The 14,938-nt window shown below is 42.3% G+C and overlaps 1 protein-coding gene across 2 annotated transcripts in view; it reads right to left on the bottom strand.

The window, feature by feature from the left end:
• The window catches only part of Trpm8 (transient receptor potential cation channel subfamily M member 8), an 84,846-nt gene that overhangs the window by 50,997 nt on the left and 18,911 nt on the right, over positions 1-14,938 (bottom strand). For both annotated transcript variants that reach the window (XM_046439932.2, XM_046439934.2), the window contains exons 6-10: positions 13,386-13,558; positions 8,174-8,348; positions 7,154-7,221; positions 4,967-5,164; positions 479-581 (exon numbers count right to left, since the gene is read on the bottom strand). In XM_046439932.2, the coding sequence (XP_046295888.1) occupies positions 479-581; positions 4,967-5,164; positions 7,154-7,221; positions 8,174-8,348; positions 13,386-13,558 (717 nt within the window). The remainder of the gene's footprint in view (positions 1-478; positions 582-4,966; positions 5,165-7,153; positions 7,222-8,173; positions 8,349-13,385; positions 13,559-14,938) is intronic.

The following is a 14,938-nucleotide window of genomic DNA, read 5'->3' as shown; positions in this document are numbered from 1 at the left end:
TCAAGTGCAAGATAATACAGGTTGAGTATCCCTTATCTGAACTCCTCAGAACCAAAAATGGTTTATATTTCATTTTTTTCAGTTTTTGGAATATTTGCATATATATAAAGAGATTTTCCAGGGTCCAAGAGTAAACATAAAATTTACTTAAGTTTTATATGCATGTTATACACATAGCCTTAATTTGAAGCATTCGTAATAGCTTTGTATATGTATGTGAAATAGCTTCATGGTATTATGGAATTTTCCACTTGTGGTATCATATCAACACTAAAAAGTTTCAGATTTTTTTAGCTTTTTTAGATTTTTTCAATTGGGATTTTGGAGTAGAGATTCTCAATAAAATTTCTTTTAAATAATAAAGTGTATAATAAGTTTATAATAATAATAAAGTTTCTTTTAAAAAGAAATACATGCTACCAAAAGTCACAGAAAACAACACAAAGCTAAAACTGCCCAAGGAGCTGTTTTCACTTACCTTTATATAGAGCATAGGAAATAGCATTGCTCACAATCTCATCCCCAGCTTCTTCCATTTTAATAACTGTTAACAGGTGAGAACTTTCAAGAATTTCTTTGAGCTGGCAACATTTAAAGAACAAAGTTGTCAATGAACTGATTTCAGACATGAAAAACATAAACTCTCTTTTGGTGAGAGATCTTTTTATTCCATATTTTTTAAATGTCCACTTAAAGCAGGTTCTGTATCTCTTTCTCTTATCTCCAACATCTGAACCCTTAGCTTCTGACTTCTAAATTGTAATAATGAGTCCTTGACCTCAAAGACAATAAAGTACTGGTTATATAAGAATACACATAGAAACTTCTATAAAAAAGCTTACTAGGGAAGAGAAAGAAAGAGAGAGAGAGGGAAATATGAATATATGTGTGACCAACCCTAGCACATTAAAGATCTCAATTGTTGAATAAGTAACTAAAGGAGGAAAGAGCAAAAGAAAACCATAAAAAACATCTGAGTGTGGTCATAAAGATGTAAGCATCAGAAAAGGTTTAAATGCAAAAAAGAACCAAGGGGACTTGGTGATTAAGTAAAGAAATGAATAACTTTCTTTATTCTCCCTTGTGATCTTCCTATAATTTTAAATTTTTAATCATGTTTTATAATGAAAGAGCCTCCTTTTCAAAGTTTGGGAGCACTGGTGAGCCTTGTAGGAGCTCAGTGAGAAAGGGCTCCTTGCTTCCTGCTGGAGGAGAAAGAAAATTTGACTTCAGTTGGACTGAGTTTGAAGAGATGGTGGATTCTTCTGGCAGAATTTGGAAATGAGAACCTGGAAATGCAGATTTTCAGCTGGGTGTGAGAGAAAAGTTGGAAGATGGCATGATGTGAAATAAGAAGGATTCTTGAATTTAGAAAATAGGAGGTGAGCTTTTAAGGCCTCTATTTCCTGGGAAAGGTGATGATGGAGGTCTTGGTTCAGAAGACACAATACCCAGATGTGATGAGAAAATAAATGAACATGGCAGGAAAACACAAAACATAAAGAGTTTTGGGGAAGATGAGAGCATGGAGGAGAAAGCCATCTTCACCATTTTTGCAGCCTTTGTTCAGGCTGAAAGAAAGGGCCCCAGCTAGATATGACAGGCAAAAAGAGGGATCAGTTTCCAAGATTATAGAGAACAATTCAGAGTGGGAGTAACCAAAGGGTGAGATATCTTTTCCTTTGAAATTAAACGGAAGAAAAGAAAATGAATATGGATACAGAGCAAATTGGTGAGAGCCAGAGAGAACTGCAGGAACCTCCTAACTGGTATCTCCGCCCCCCATACACTTTTGCCTCCTCCAATCCTGTGCCCCCACTACAGACAATTTGAACTTTCATGAACACAGTTCTGATCATATTGTCTCCCTGATTTCAGGCTTTCAATGGCATCTTTTTATGCCTGAATAAAGACTAAAACCTCAAAACAATATACAGAGAGCTGGCTACTCGGGTCCCTCTGAACTCTTTGGCTTCCATTCACACTTCCATCTTTCAGCTCCTTGGGTATGTCAGACCAGCCTCTCACTCCAGGACCTTTGCCTTGCCATTCCCACCAACACAATTTCAACCATCTTCTCACCCACTCTCATCCTTCACACACTGGCGCCCATATCACTTCTTCTGCAAGCCTATCACAAAGCCCCACAGCAGGACCACCTCCCTTGGCACATGTCTTTTTTATCATGTTATTTTTCTTCAGAACATTTATTTCAATTTGAAATTATATGCTGCATTTATCGTAATTACTCAACATAATTTTTTTTCAATTTCTTCTTCCTCTATGAATACAGACTGTTCTGTTGTATACACAATTTTTTCTGTAGTGTCTATGCCAAAATATAGCACACAGTATATGCTCAATAAATACAAATTACATAGTTTAAAATGAATGAATGAACAATATCTAGATTGGCTGATGGATTAGGATACTACAGAAGATTAAGTTCTTGAGAACTTCAGGAGCAGATATGGGAGAAATAGTAGAAGAGGTATTAGGAGAAGAAAGTGTGGTCCCAGTAGAAGAAATATAAGGGATTTTTTTGGAAAGGTCAAGAAACCAGGAGTTCAGGCTTTGAGGTTGGTCATCCACATGATCAGTGAGGAAGATTGATCTTACCCAGGAAGATTGCTTCTATGCTTCACGAAATGTAGACAGTCATTCACTAATAATACCACTTTTGAGCCTGGTCTTTTAGGAAATCTGTTTCCATGAAACCCTTTAGGAGTGTATAATTAAAATGCAATGATTTTCATTTTTGGTGTATGTCTTCTGATTGACATGATTATAAATGTATTTCATTAGATATGAATGTGAATTAGATATAAATCCCAGAAAGAATAATAAAAACACAGGGGTAAAATGTGCCTAACTTTTAGTTTAAGATGAATTGTCTGTGTTTTCTTGAAGTAGAAATAAGAATCCCTCAAAAGTGTTGGAGAACCCATTAGACAGCCTCTGTTCTTCAACATGACATGGTGCAGACCCCACATGTCAACTTGTACAAGGAATAAGAGGAAAGTCACTGGAATGGAGCTGAGCCACCTTTGATAGATAAACTAAGAGTTGCCTATTCCTTCCCCATGAATATCCTTACACTGACCACTGAATTTCTTCCACCCAACAGAGAACATTGAAACTGGAGATCAATATTCAACATCTTGCTTTGATACAAGACCGTTGGGATCGGTCTATTTATATGTTTATAACTGACTCAACCTATTCAGTTATGAGAATGTAGGGAATCAGTCAACAAGAGGAGGGTGACCCTTCCCTTCCTCTCTGCAGACTGCCACACAGGGAGCACCATCGGAACTGGTCCCCTGGCACTCTCACCCTTCACCTACTCAGGGTGGGGAGTGACACTGGCCTTGCCCAAACAGCCCTTGGCTGCTTATCTTGTTGGGATCTGCTCCTTGCAGAGTGCTAGGGCTCTGGTCTGCATCTACCACCTGCCTTGCCTGGTGGGGAGGCCAGCAGGTCCCTGGTGCTGCCGTGCTGGGTGGGCCCACCTCTCCTACCTGGGCCTCGGCATAAGGAGGCAACTGTACACCTCATCTTTCAACTTTGCCTTCACCACCCATAAAGCTGCAGTTTTCATCTCAATCTGATTCTTGTGTATATCTCTCAACTGGACTTGGATCAGACACAAGAGAATCTAAGTGAAAACTTCCATATAAAACTACCCATTTTAGCTTCTTTAGTAAAGTCTGGAAAATATGATATCTCAAGTAGAAATATCATATAAACAAACATTAGAGAGGCCCGACTCAGCATCTATGCCACTTTCCAGCCACGGGAGGAAGGTCCATCTGTGTTTTCTACATTCTGAGTTTTAGACAGTGAGGTCTAATCCAGACAGGACTCGTATCCTGCTCATTTCAATATCACCCTAGGGTGATCAGCTAGGATCCCTGTTGTGTGAAAGTAAAGAAGAACACAAGGGTCCCATTTCCTGATCCCAAGAAGGCTGGGTTGACTCTTATCATTGTTTACTAGGATTTCGTTTGCCCTGAATTGTCCTAAGAACGACAAAGGCCACCATAAGCAAGAGGAAAGTGTCTCCCCTATTCCAGGACGCTGATTTGCTGCATTTGATATTTGTGATTAAATACTGTTAAAATACCAATATAGTGAAAGAGTCATCATTATTATGATGCATACTAAATCTAACCTTCAAGTCTCATGATGAAATGGGCTCTATAATGAAAATGATTCTCTGTCTGAGTCTGTTATTTTCTTTAAGGGAAAATTCCCAAGTGGCAGCTCATGGTCCTAAAAATATCCAAATACCTAAGGCCATTTTTTAATGGGTTGATGTGAATGCACCTGTTGACATTTATGTGGACCTTCTAACAAGCTGAGCAGTAGGAAAGCAAATCATTCCAAATCAACAACAATCATGAATCAAAGAAAAATGAGAAAGTATAGCACTAACATGTTCAAATAGTTTTATAAGCCCGGCCATTAATAGCCTGGTAAGTTTTCCAATAAGTTCAGCTTTCTCATATAATCCAGAAAGAAAGGTGAGAGATTCTGAGCTGTAACTCAGGCAGTTAGTGCAGAATGGCAACTAGTCAGGAGGGAGTTTCTTCAGTAGATGTAGGCTCAATTAGAGTCTGCACTTCGAAAATTTCATTACCAGGGATTTCCTCCCTTGCCATCACCACTACATACAAAACACAGAAGCACATTTGTGGCATCATGGCCTAAGAGACAGATTACAAGCTTTGCAAACTGCCCTGCATTTAAACTCTTTAGAAGGAGTGGACGCTTGGAGAGTCACTTAGCTCATCCACATTTCCGTTTCCAGCAGGACGCTTGGTGTGGGCCAAAGCAGAGCCTCAAAGTCTCAGAGGACAGACCAAGCACCTGCAGCAACCAGTGGAGTGGGACGTGTGAGGTCCCCCTTCCCACGAGCTCAGCCTCTTCTCCCTCAGCTCTCCACCTCTGCCCCTGAGCTCACCCATTTGATCCAGCTCTCAGTCTCCTCCTCGGGCAGCCGGGACACTGTGCGGGGTAAAAAGCGCACCAGCTTCTCCTTCACCATGGAAGACGTCAGGGCGTCCTCCTCCTCCACCAGGCTCGCAATCACATCGGCGATCTGCCCAGAGCCCTCCACCACCACACAAGGGATCTTACTCTTGATGGAGGTGTTGATGGCCTGGGAGAGCAGAGAGTTGAGCAGACATCAGAGACCTGGGTCATCCAGAGCCCAGCTCGGAACTGAGGTTCTAAGGCAGGTCAGTGAACAAAACCCATTGTCCTTGCACTTATTCCTTGGGGACTTCTATTTCAAATCCGAAGCAAATGAAATACCTGTACCTGCTTTAAGAACAGTAAGGAGCCCTATGGCATCCTGTGTCAACATCAACTTCCAAAACAAAGACTCCTGTGACACCACAGGTGCTTCAAAATATCCTTACCTACAAACCAGGCATTCCAAACGTTGATATAGCTCTAAGTGACAATGACTAAGATTCTGTTTATCATTACTGCTGGTATCTTATCTGATAGAAGTTACTAAAACTCATATTTTGAAGTCTGAAAATACCTTAAAAGCAGTAGCCCAGATTTTGTGTTCTGTTCATTATATATTTCCCTTCTTGAATAATTTAGTTTGCCCTTATTATTAAAACAAAAAAATAACTACGTACCCTACTTTTATTTTCTTTACAGTAATTGCAGAGGTCAGCATAGGGGAATGAGAATTCTAATCATGTGACAGCAGAATGAAGTGATCTATCTGCACATGGGCACACAGATACTGTGAGACCCTTTCCTCCAAGACTAAATGCTTCTCATAGGAAGATGTGTCCCCGAGAGGAGGGTGTGGAGCCCAGCTATCGGCTGAGCAAGCAGGCTGGGAGCCCTCTGCCTGCACTGGAGGAGGGTGCAGGGCATGTGCTGGCTGCAGAGCTGGAGACAGCCGGCTGTTGCTCCCTCCCCTCCTCGGGTCTCCTGTGCCCCTTCTGTGTGTTGTGAGCTAGCTAAGCAGACCTCTGTGCCTGATGCTATGGAAATACCACCCTAGACCTGCAGGGGCTCTCTGATCTTCCCCTCCATCCAAAGCCAAGAAATCTTCATTCCAAATCTAAAATGTGAGAGAAGCATAATACATGCAGCCACCTTTCGGTAACTCTCTCTCCACCTCTTCCTCTTTTTAGTATTCCTGCTCTTTAGTATTCACTGGTGACCAGTTCACATTGGGAAAAAAGTCCGTTTTAATTATTTCCTGAGAAGTCTTTCCCTGAAGGACCTTTGTTCAACAACGGTCTCAAGAGCAGATCTCACAGTGGGGGTACTTGTTAAATACCTGTTGAACAAAGGAGTGAAAAGACCACTGTTCTAGAAAAGCATAGAGAGAGGAGCTGGACTAGGATTCCAGGTAACTCTGCCGGCAAGTTCCTGCAACACTAGGGATGTTCTCTGGCCAAAGGGGGGGAGCAGGTGAACGACTAGAGTTATCTTTAACCCAAGATCAGGGTACAAATTGGATGGAGAAGGGCCATATGCAAATCAACATGGAAATTACTTAATAAGAGGAGTTAAACAGGACTTTCACACAATGTCCTATTTCTAGAAAAACGATCTCTTCAAACACTGACTCAAATACAGTCAGCCTGATGCTCTCTTATAAAGACCAACTAAAGCCCAGCTGCAGGCAAGAGGAGCTCAGCCATGTGCAGAGCCTACGTGGGGGCTGAGAAGCTGAGATCTCGTTCAGGAGCTCAGTGTTATAGGTGCCCTGTCCCTTCATGGGAAGGGCCACAGGTGGTCTGGGGATATCTGACGTGGTGGCCATAGGGGTGTGATAGCTCCTCTCCACGCAAGTCGGTTTTCCAAAACACACACTAGTTGCGATCCTTCAGTTTTCTGAGTGAGTGGCACCTGTCCTCTTTGGCAGGCTGACTATCAAGGCTGATGCTAAACACACAGCCTACTCATGTCACTTCAAATCTTCCTCCCAAGTCTCCTCTGCTGAGGAACAACCTGTGTCTGTTAAGGAGACAGCATATGGTATAAGACACTTCCCTCTTGTAGTCACAGAAGAAACTAGTCAGGAGAGACTGGATAAACCCAAAAGCCCTCAAAATACAAATTTTTAGTAAGCTTGGTAACCGATCTTCTCGAAAACTAAACGAGGACTCACTTTCAAAGTCTCTCTTCCACCTCCTTGGGCAAAACACACAATGGGGATCTTGCCACCATAGTTGGAATCTGCAAAACATAAAAAGTAAACTTTACTTTGGACTCAGTAGAAATTCTCCCTTACCTGAGGAGCAAGTGCACCCAGAGCTTCTTCCCTGTGAGCTCAGGGAAGGATGTGGGCAATAGATGCTCAGCCTGTGGACTTGACCTTGACACTACTTGTTGACCACAATGAGTGAATTTAGGTGTACCAAACTAGGAATAGTATGACTTGGAGCCATTTTGCAATCTGTTACTGATATTTAAAATGCTAAAATCTGTGCTTGTTTGCTTTGGCTGATATAATTAGAGTAGGTTCAAGTTTATCTTACAATAATGATTCTCATTTGCCCAGTGGGGTGTTCTCTCAATAGAGTTTAATGTACATGTAAATACATCCCATTGTGAAAGGAAAACGAGTGGGAACATCTCCAAGATGTCCCTGTGGTAGGGTCTGTCACTAAGTCACCAGATAATCTGGTTCCATGGCAGGACACATCTCAACACCTTGTCCACAAGAAGAGAAGGTGGATGTCACTTATGATATCAGATAAAGGCTTTCCCTGAATTGTCCCCTCAAAACTGATGTTTAAGTGGTTACATTCACAGAAAGAGCCAAGATTCAAACCATCCAACTGTTAAATAAGTGGGTCAGTTTTTTATCATTTCTATCCTAACTAAAGGCATTGCTTTTAAAACTATATTTGCCATCATGGGTTTTATTTGTTCTTAAGTGCTGTCCAGTGGAAGAAAAGATGGCAGACATTCTATATTGACAAAGGAGAGTGGAGGAGACAGCACGAGTCATGCCTTCAGCATGTCAAAGGGCATAATTCACAGGGACCCGGGCAGAGCCACCCCTTGTGAGACCTCGTGGCTCCCCAGGAGGGGTCTTCAGGTTCACTCCATAGCTGGCAGACACGATTGTTGGTGCTGCCACTATTACCATGGACATCGAGACTCACACTTCCTGAGCACTGACCTGGACTCGTGCGCTCAGAGATGTACTTCTCCAGCTGATTCCGGAGCTTGGCTTCGACCGTGGGGTGTCCGTGACATCCGTTGTCCACAAGCAGCAGGTGGGTGTGATTGTTGTCCAGGATATACAGAGGGTCCCTCGTGAAGTCATCCATGATGTACTGAGCTGAAAAACACCCCTGGAAAGTGCAGGGGACTTGTCTCTGAGATTTTATTCATTGACCGAGACGCATGATGACATCTTATGGTCACAGTAAAGCTAATCCTTTGGCTCAACTACACTGATGCCTCCTCCCAGATCCCTAGGTTCAGAAGAGTCGTGAGTATCTGGTGGTGCAGGCTTCCTTATAAATAGTGGAAAATAAAGGCTCGAAATGGCTGGGCCAGCTTACCCACTGTCACATATATGACCAGTGGCACTATAAAGATCAGATTCCCAATCCAGTTCTTGGTCAGTTGCCCTGGGCTCCTTTGTATAAATTCACTAGAGTGCATAGCATTCAAAAAATTACATACCCATGTGTGTGTGACTGTGTACGCGAGTGCACATGTACATGTGCACATGTGTCTACGTGTCTGGATACACGAGCAGAGGCAGACACTGTTAAGCGCACATACCTGTTTGTCTGGAATCTACCATATACTGGCACCTGTGCCAGGGTCAAGGGATTAGGAAATGGATATAAGTCTTTGCACTTGAGAAGCACTCAGTAACAAGACCCTTAAAAAGTAACTAAATAGACACTTTGTCCCAATAGTACTAGAGACAAAAACAGGAGAAGAATCCTTGCCCAGAGCATTCCTGACTCTCTAGTCCACCCAAGTTGTCAGGGCTGTAGTAAAAGGTGTTACGACCTTGACTCCAAGAATGGACTGTGAGTTGGAAACCCAATGTGGAAAGCAAAGCTATTGATTCTACTAATGATGTGTATGAAATCAGAACAAAATTAGTGGGTCAGTTTTTTATCACTTCTATCCTAGCTAAAACAGAAAGAAAGTAAAATTCCAATGGCATAATCTCTTCTCTAAGTGGCCCTTGTCCAGTTAGAAACTCCAAGCAGTAAACTCCTGACCGTGACAGCTGAGATGATACTTTCAAAACGGGCACATCCATGAGTTTGAACAGGAGCCCCACAAACTTTCATGGAACAAATAATTCCCATTTCCTTTACGCTCTTCCAGAATACAACCTGATTCCAAAACCATGACTGGAAAAGAATCAGAAGAAAAAGCCAAAGACCTTATACATACGTCTCTCTGATGTATAAGGATACAAACAACCCCCCCCCCAAAAAAAAAATCACTGGTTAATTAAAGGCAGCAGAACAATAAAGGAATCTTCTGTGCTGTTTTCAGGAGTCAGCCTCCTCAATTATGAGTTAATAACCCATAAACCCAAAAGATCTTCTGAACTCAGCTCTCGTTCTTGATTTAAGAAATTATAAACTAGAAATAAAAGATGATTCTTATGACTGTGTTAAGTAGGTGCCTATTGAACCTTAGCCAAATCATGTAGATCAGTAAAATACTAGAACCCTTGCCACTCGTTATGAGACCAGCATGCTGGATTGCCTCTTGTGGTCCCTGATTTCATAACTACCGCTACTCTGAAAATTCTAGCCAATGCAAGATGATAAGCAAAAGACAAAGGGTAAAATTAAATGGAAGAGTTGTTTTAATTTTTAAGTTACTTACAATAATGTGGTTGTAAACATAGAACAGTCAGAGAATCTGCTGAAAAATTATTAGAAGTAGGAAGAGTCCAGTAAGTCTCTTGATTCAAAACAACAATAAGCAAATCAATACTTTCATATGTACCTGCAAAAATTACTTCAAAAATCACACTAAATAACCATAAAAAATATAAAATCCCTAGAAATAACATAGAACCTAACAAAGAAATCTGCAGAAGTATTTTTCAAGACTCAGACTTGCAAAAGCTTAAAGACATATATTACTGGAATAAGAAGGGGTATTATAATAATTTCAACTTTTCCAGTATCAATTTAAGGTTTAACATGATTACACTCAGCGAGTGCATTTTTATTCTTGTTTTGTCCTATGACTGTATCTGACAAAGTTCTTCCCAAACTTATGTGGAAAAAAGCATGGTAATGAGTAGGAAAGAAAAATTTGCAGAACAAGAATAATCAGGAGATGCCTGCGCCATCTTTTTTAATGCATACACATACAGTGCCACAGTGATTTTTAAAGTGAAGCACTGCCTCAGGAAAAGCGGATGCTGGGGATGAGAGGGTGAGTACTGATAGAGATCCTGTTTGTGAGGCGTGGCATTGTTTAGGTCAGCTAGACGTCGGGTGATGGGTTCTGCCATGGAGCCTTGAATAGAAACCAGAGGATGAGTGGCCACCAAGCTATTACCAACAGGTGGTCCAAGGACACCAAAGACCAATCACTGCAAACCAGGGGAAGAGGAAAGAAACCAGGAAACCAGCCCCAGGATCGTCTGACGTGCTGTGAATCCACATGACATCACCAAAGAGAGTCATTAACAGAGCTAGCGCCTTACGGCTCTAAGAGCAACACATTTATCATAGAAATGAAATAAAGGAAGAAAGAGGGAAATTATAATTATGCTTAATTCCATGACCCAGTGATAGACACATCAATAGCTTAGTATGTTCAGTTCTTTCTAGATATAACATATATTTATAACAGGTATTATTCTAGGTAACTAATGATATTTATGTTTTATATGTATAAATATATTTCATAATTTCATACTAAAAAATTATACTTCCTATACTTTCAGAACACCTTTGGAAATAACATATTTTAATAGTTCCGTGATTTTTTCCCTCATATTTGCAAAGTACCCACCTAAAGATTTCCCCATCTAATAATAAATGTTATCAGATAATAAAAATATAATAATAGAAGTTGAGAAATAAGAATTGCTTGATATTTAGGTTTATGCCAACCCTTGCCTTATAAGAAATGTTTCAGTGAACATCTTTGCCCAAGTATTATATTCTCTAGTGATACATTCACAAGTCTGATTGCTGGACCTATTATACGAATAGTTTATGCTCTAGATACAGATAGCACAGGTTTGCTCTTTATCCAAAATTTTATGAAGATCCCATGCTTCTGTATGTAATGGAAGGCTCTAAACATTTTCTAAATCAGCAACGGCTAGACTATCATCATCATTCACTGGCTTAAACCACCCGACTCAGTGTGATATGGGAGGTTAATTTTCCTGGCCCTTTACCTATCACTCAGGGATAATTCCTCTCCTTGTATTTTCTCATTCTTCTTAAATCAACTTTGGAAAACTATAGTTTTATAGAAAAAATATCAATTTTCATGAGATTTTTCAGATTTATTGATATACAACTAGATGTGGCATTCTCAGAATTTTTCTCAATATTAAATATTATGTCTAATTTCTCAGCTCCATTTATTCCTTAAATTATATTCTGGAAAGTAAATTTGCCGCAGTCTGGCTGGGCACAAATGCCGCAGTCTGGCTGGGCACACAATCACGAGCCACCACACAGCTTGTAGATTCAAACAGCAACTCTTTATTCCCGAACTCACACCAGCCGTCTACAATAACGTTCTGGGGAAATCCACATTCTCTGCCCAAATCCACGTTCTCTGTCCAAATCCACCTCCACTGGGCTTCTGTCTCCCAAAATATACTGTCTGAATCCCGTGAGAACTCAAGGGGAACTCAGGCAGCAGGATACGCCCTATTCCCAGCAGGAATAATCTTAAACCTTAAACCTGGAACCTAAACTGGGAACGCCCTAAACACGATTATCTTAAAACCGGGAACACCCTAATCTGCCTTGGTCCTTGAGCAAGGTCACGTACATTCAATGTCACTGCAACATGGGGTACGCTGGCAAGGAAATTGTCATACCAACTTGGCTAATGGCTCCCAGCATAAATTATTGACCCAGTGTTTATTTTCCAGATGGATGGTTGTTTGTCTATTCATTTCTGAGTGATGGACACTTCCCTTAAATCCTTACACATCATCTCATGTTTTACTTGTAGACCGAAGAACCCCGACACGGCCTCCAGGGAGAATGGCCCCCTACACAGCCTCCAGGGAAACCCTGAAGTCTTTTCATTCTAGTTCAAGGGTAAAACCACAAACTTCAGGGATGTTTTGAGATGTTGCAAATTAACATCTGTACTGTATCCACAATGGGGATAATTACCCACTCTAAGGTGACTCCTTGCGCGTGACAAGCGATGCTGATAGAAGATGGCACTCAGTCCCACCCAGCCTGCTGCCACCTTCAAACCCTGATCCAGGGCCCCTCATCCCTGAGGGTGCCATTTACTGTGAGACCATTTTGCCATTGCTTATTGAGCATCTAGTAATAATAGAAACCACCATTCACTGAGACATTTAGATAAATTTACCCCGTGACTATGCAGGCTGTGATTTGAACAAGTCACAGAGGGACCTGGATCAAGACTGTGTCCTGGGAAAGGAGTGACACCCAGACTCCTCTCCACCCTCCTCCACTCTACCATGCTGCCTCGTGGGGACGCTTGGCGCACCACTCTCCTTGGCGCACCACAGTGATCCTGAAACTCCCTAATATTTACTGCGTGAACTTCTACAGAGCCCTAGGTGGAAGAAGGTGGAGAATAAATTAAGGTTTCTAAACATTCTAAACAGCTTCTGGGCAGGGACCACCCATTGCTTAAGGTCCTCAACTCACCAGAAATACTGTCTGAAAAATTCCACACTTGATAAAGACCCCATGTGGCCACCTTGTGTTTTGAACCTGAAAGGTGCCTTGATTCCTCTGGGATACATTCACAGGAAACATTAGCCAGGTGGGTCTCACAGCCTTCTCACTGCCAAATTAAGTAGGGAGCACAGTAATTGGCCTGCATGCCTGTGGGTGTAGCCAAGCAATGAAGGTATGACACCGGCATTTGCAGTATTTTGGGGTGGATTCAGGTCCTGGTTATGAAGAATGAAGGAGCCAACACTAACGTGAAGTTGCTGGGAATGAACTGTAACCAATAAAGCACACGCACCATCAGGCGGTTCTGGGGAGTTCCGGAAGCATGCCATGCTTGTGCGCAATCCAGAGACCCACAGGCCATCCCTGTAAGGCAGGCCTCCGAAGGCTGCCCTGGACACCCCAGAGCCCTGGTATCCAGGCCACAGCCCCATGTCCTTAGCTCTCTCCCACATCACCTCCCCATCCCACCCGTACCTCAGTATCGCAGTTACGGATGAGGGTGTCCCGGTTGGAGACCATGCCCCACGCTGCTATGCCAATGGCCACAATGTTCTCTTCCGAATTCCTGCTGATGGTGTTGTCTCTCACCACCTCACCGATATACTTCATCAGGCCGTAATGGGTGCCGCCCGTGAGAATCCAAGCACCTGTCAACGAGGGGAAGGCAACTGTTCTGCTGGTACCAGGGGAGATTTCCAGGCTGTGCTCCCAGACTCTGGCGAGCACCAGGATGCAGCACTGGTGGCCAGGCCATGGGATGGAGGAGGGACGCCCCCCAGGCTCCTGAGAAGCATTCCTCAGGAAACAGATTCGGGTCCCACTCTAAATCTGTGTCATCAGCCTCTCTGGGGCGTAGGGTCAGCAAGTCTGCATCTGCAATCAGTGTCCAGGGGAATCTTTACCAGCAGTAAAAGCCTGGCCTGAGCCTTCCAGTGAGCTAGGTGGTTCTGCCAAGGAGAGCAGTTTTACTATGCTCGCAGAACCTGCAGGTCAGATTGGAGTGGGATCTTCCAGGAATGGCCCTGGTGTCTGCAATTTTGCTTTGCTTTATAATTATGTAATAATTATAATTTTGCACATGGGTCAGGTCCGTATTTGATAATCACAATGGCAAGGGATTTGCAAAAGGATGCATGTGTGTGTGTTCAAAACTGAAGTACCTAAAATACCTACAAAATATTATTTAGCATAATGGAAATGACACTGGTCTAATCTGTGGCTTGAACAGGAATCCACCTAGAGTAGTGACCGGCCCCTGGGGGTTAGCCCTAGCAATGGAAGCCCCAGGAGTTGCAAGGCAGCCTCTCCTCTGGCTGTTAGAAGGTATTTTGTTTACCATTTGCCTCCAGGATCTAATCAGCAAAGAGGGACAAGCTCAGTCCCTTCCCCTTCGGAGTCCTTTCGGTATTTTAAGACAACCTTGCTGTGGCCCTTACAAGTCTTCTACCCACTTCCTTCAGCTAATTCTCATAGGGCTGACGTTCCCCCTAAATGACCAACATGGAGGACCAGGAGACTATTAACGTCCCCTTTGGCCACCTCACTAACCTAAAGTCTTTGGCCACCTCACTAACCTAAAGACTTTGGCCACCTCACTAACCTAAAGAGAAACGGGCCCTCATCCTTGACAGGGATTTTTTCTGTTTTCTTCTGCTACATTCTCAGCACCTAAAATGATTCTGGCACAAAGTTGGCACTTAATAAATGTTTGTTGAATGAATGAATGTTTTGTGTGTGTGTGTGTGTGTGTGTGTGTTCGGGATTTAGTAGGAAGGAAGCTAAACTGCTTAATTCCTTAACAAAGTGACTAACACAGTGACCACTCAGATTGGTGAAGAAATTGAGAAAAATAAATGGGGGGAATCAGAATTTCTTTTCTACATTACAGAAAAATTCACATCTAAATAAGACTCCTTAGTTCTGTCGGTCAAATTATCTTCATAAAAGAAAATGCAAAATGTTGAACTCAGAGAAACTGAGCCTGCTTATAAGAAAACACTGTCCAAGCCTGAACTGAAGGTCAATCC

The sequence above is a fragment of the Marmota monax genome, unplaced genomic scaffold (assembly GCF_021218885.2).
Source record: "Marmota monax isolate L192 unplaced genomic scaffold, Marmota_monax_Labrador192_F-V1.1 WCK01_AAM20220418_F8-fsc00041, whole genome shotgun sequence".
Classification (NCBI taxonomy): Eukaryota; Metazoa; Chordata; class Mammalia; order Rodentia; family Sciuridae; genus Marmota; species Marmota monax.
The sequence above is the reverse complement of the archived record's forward strand: the minus strand, read 5'-3'. Positions and strand labels throughout refer to the sequence as shown.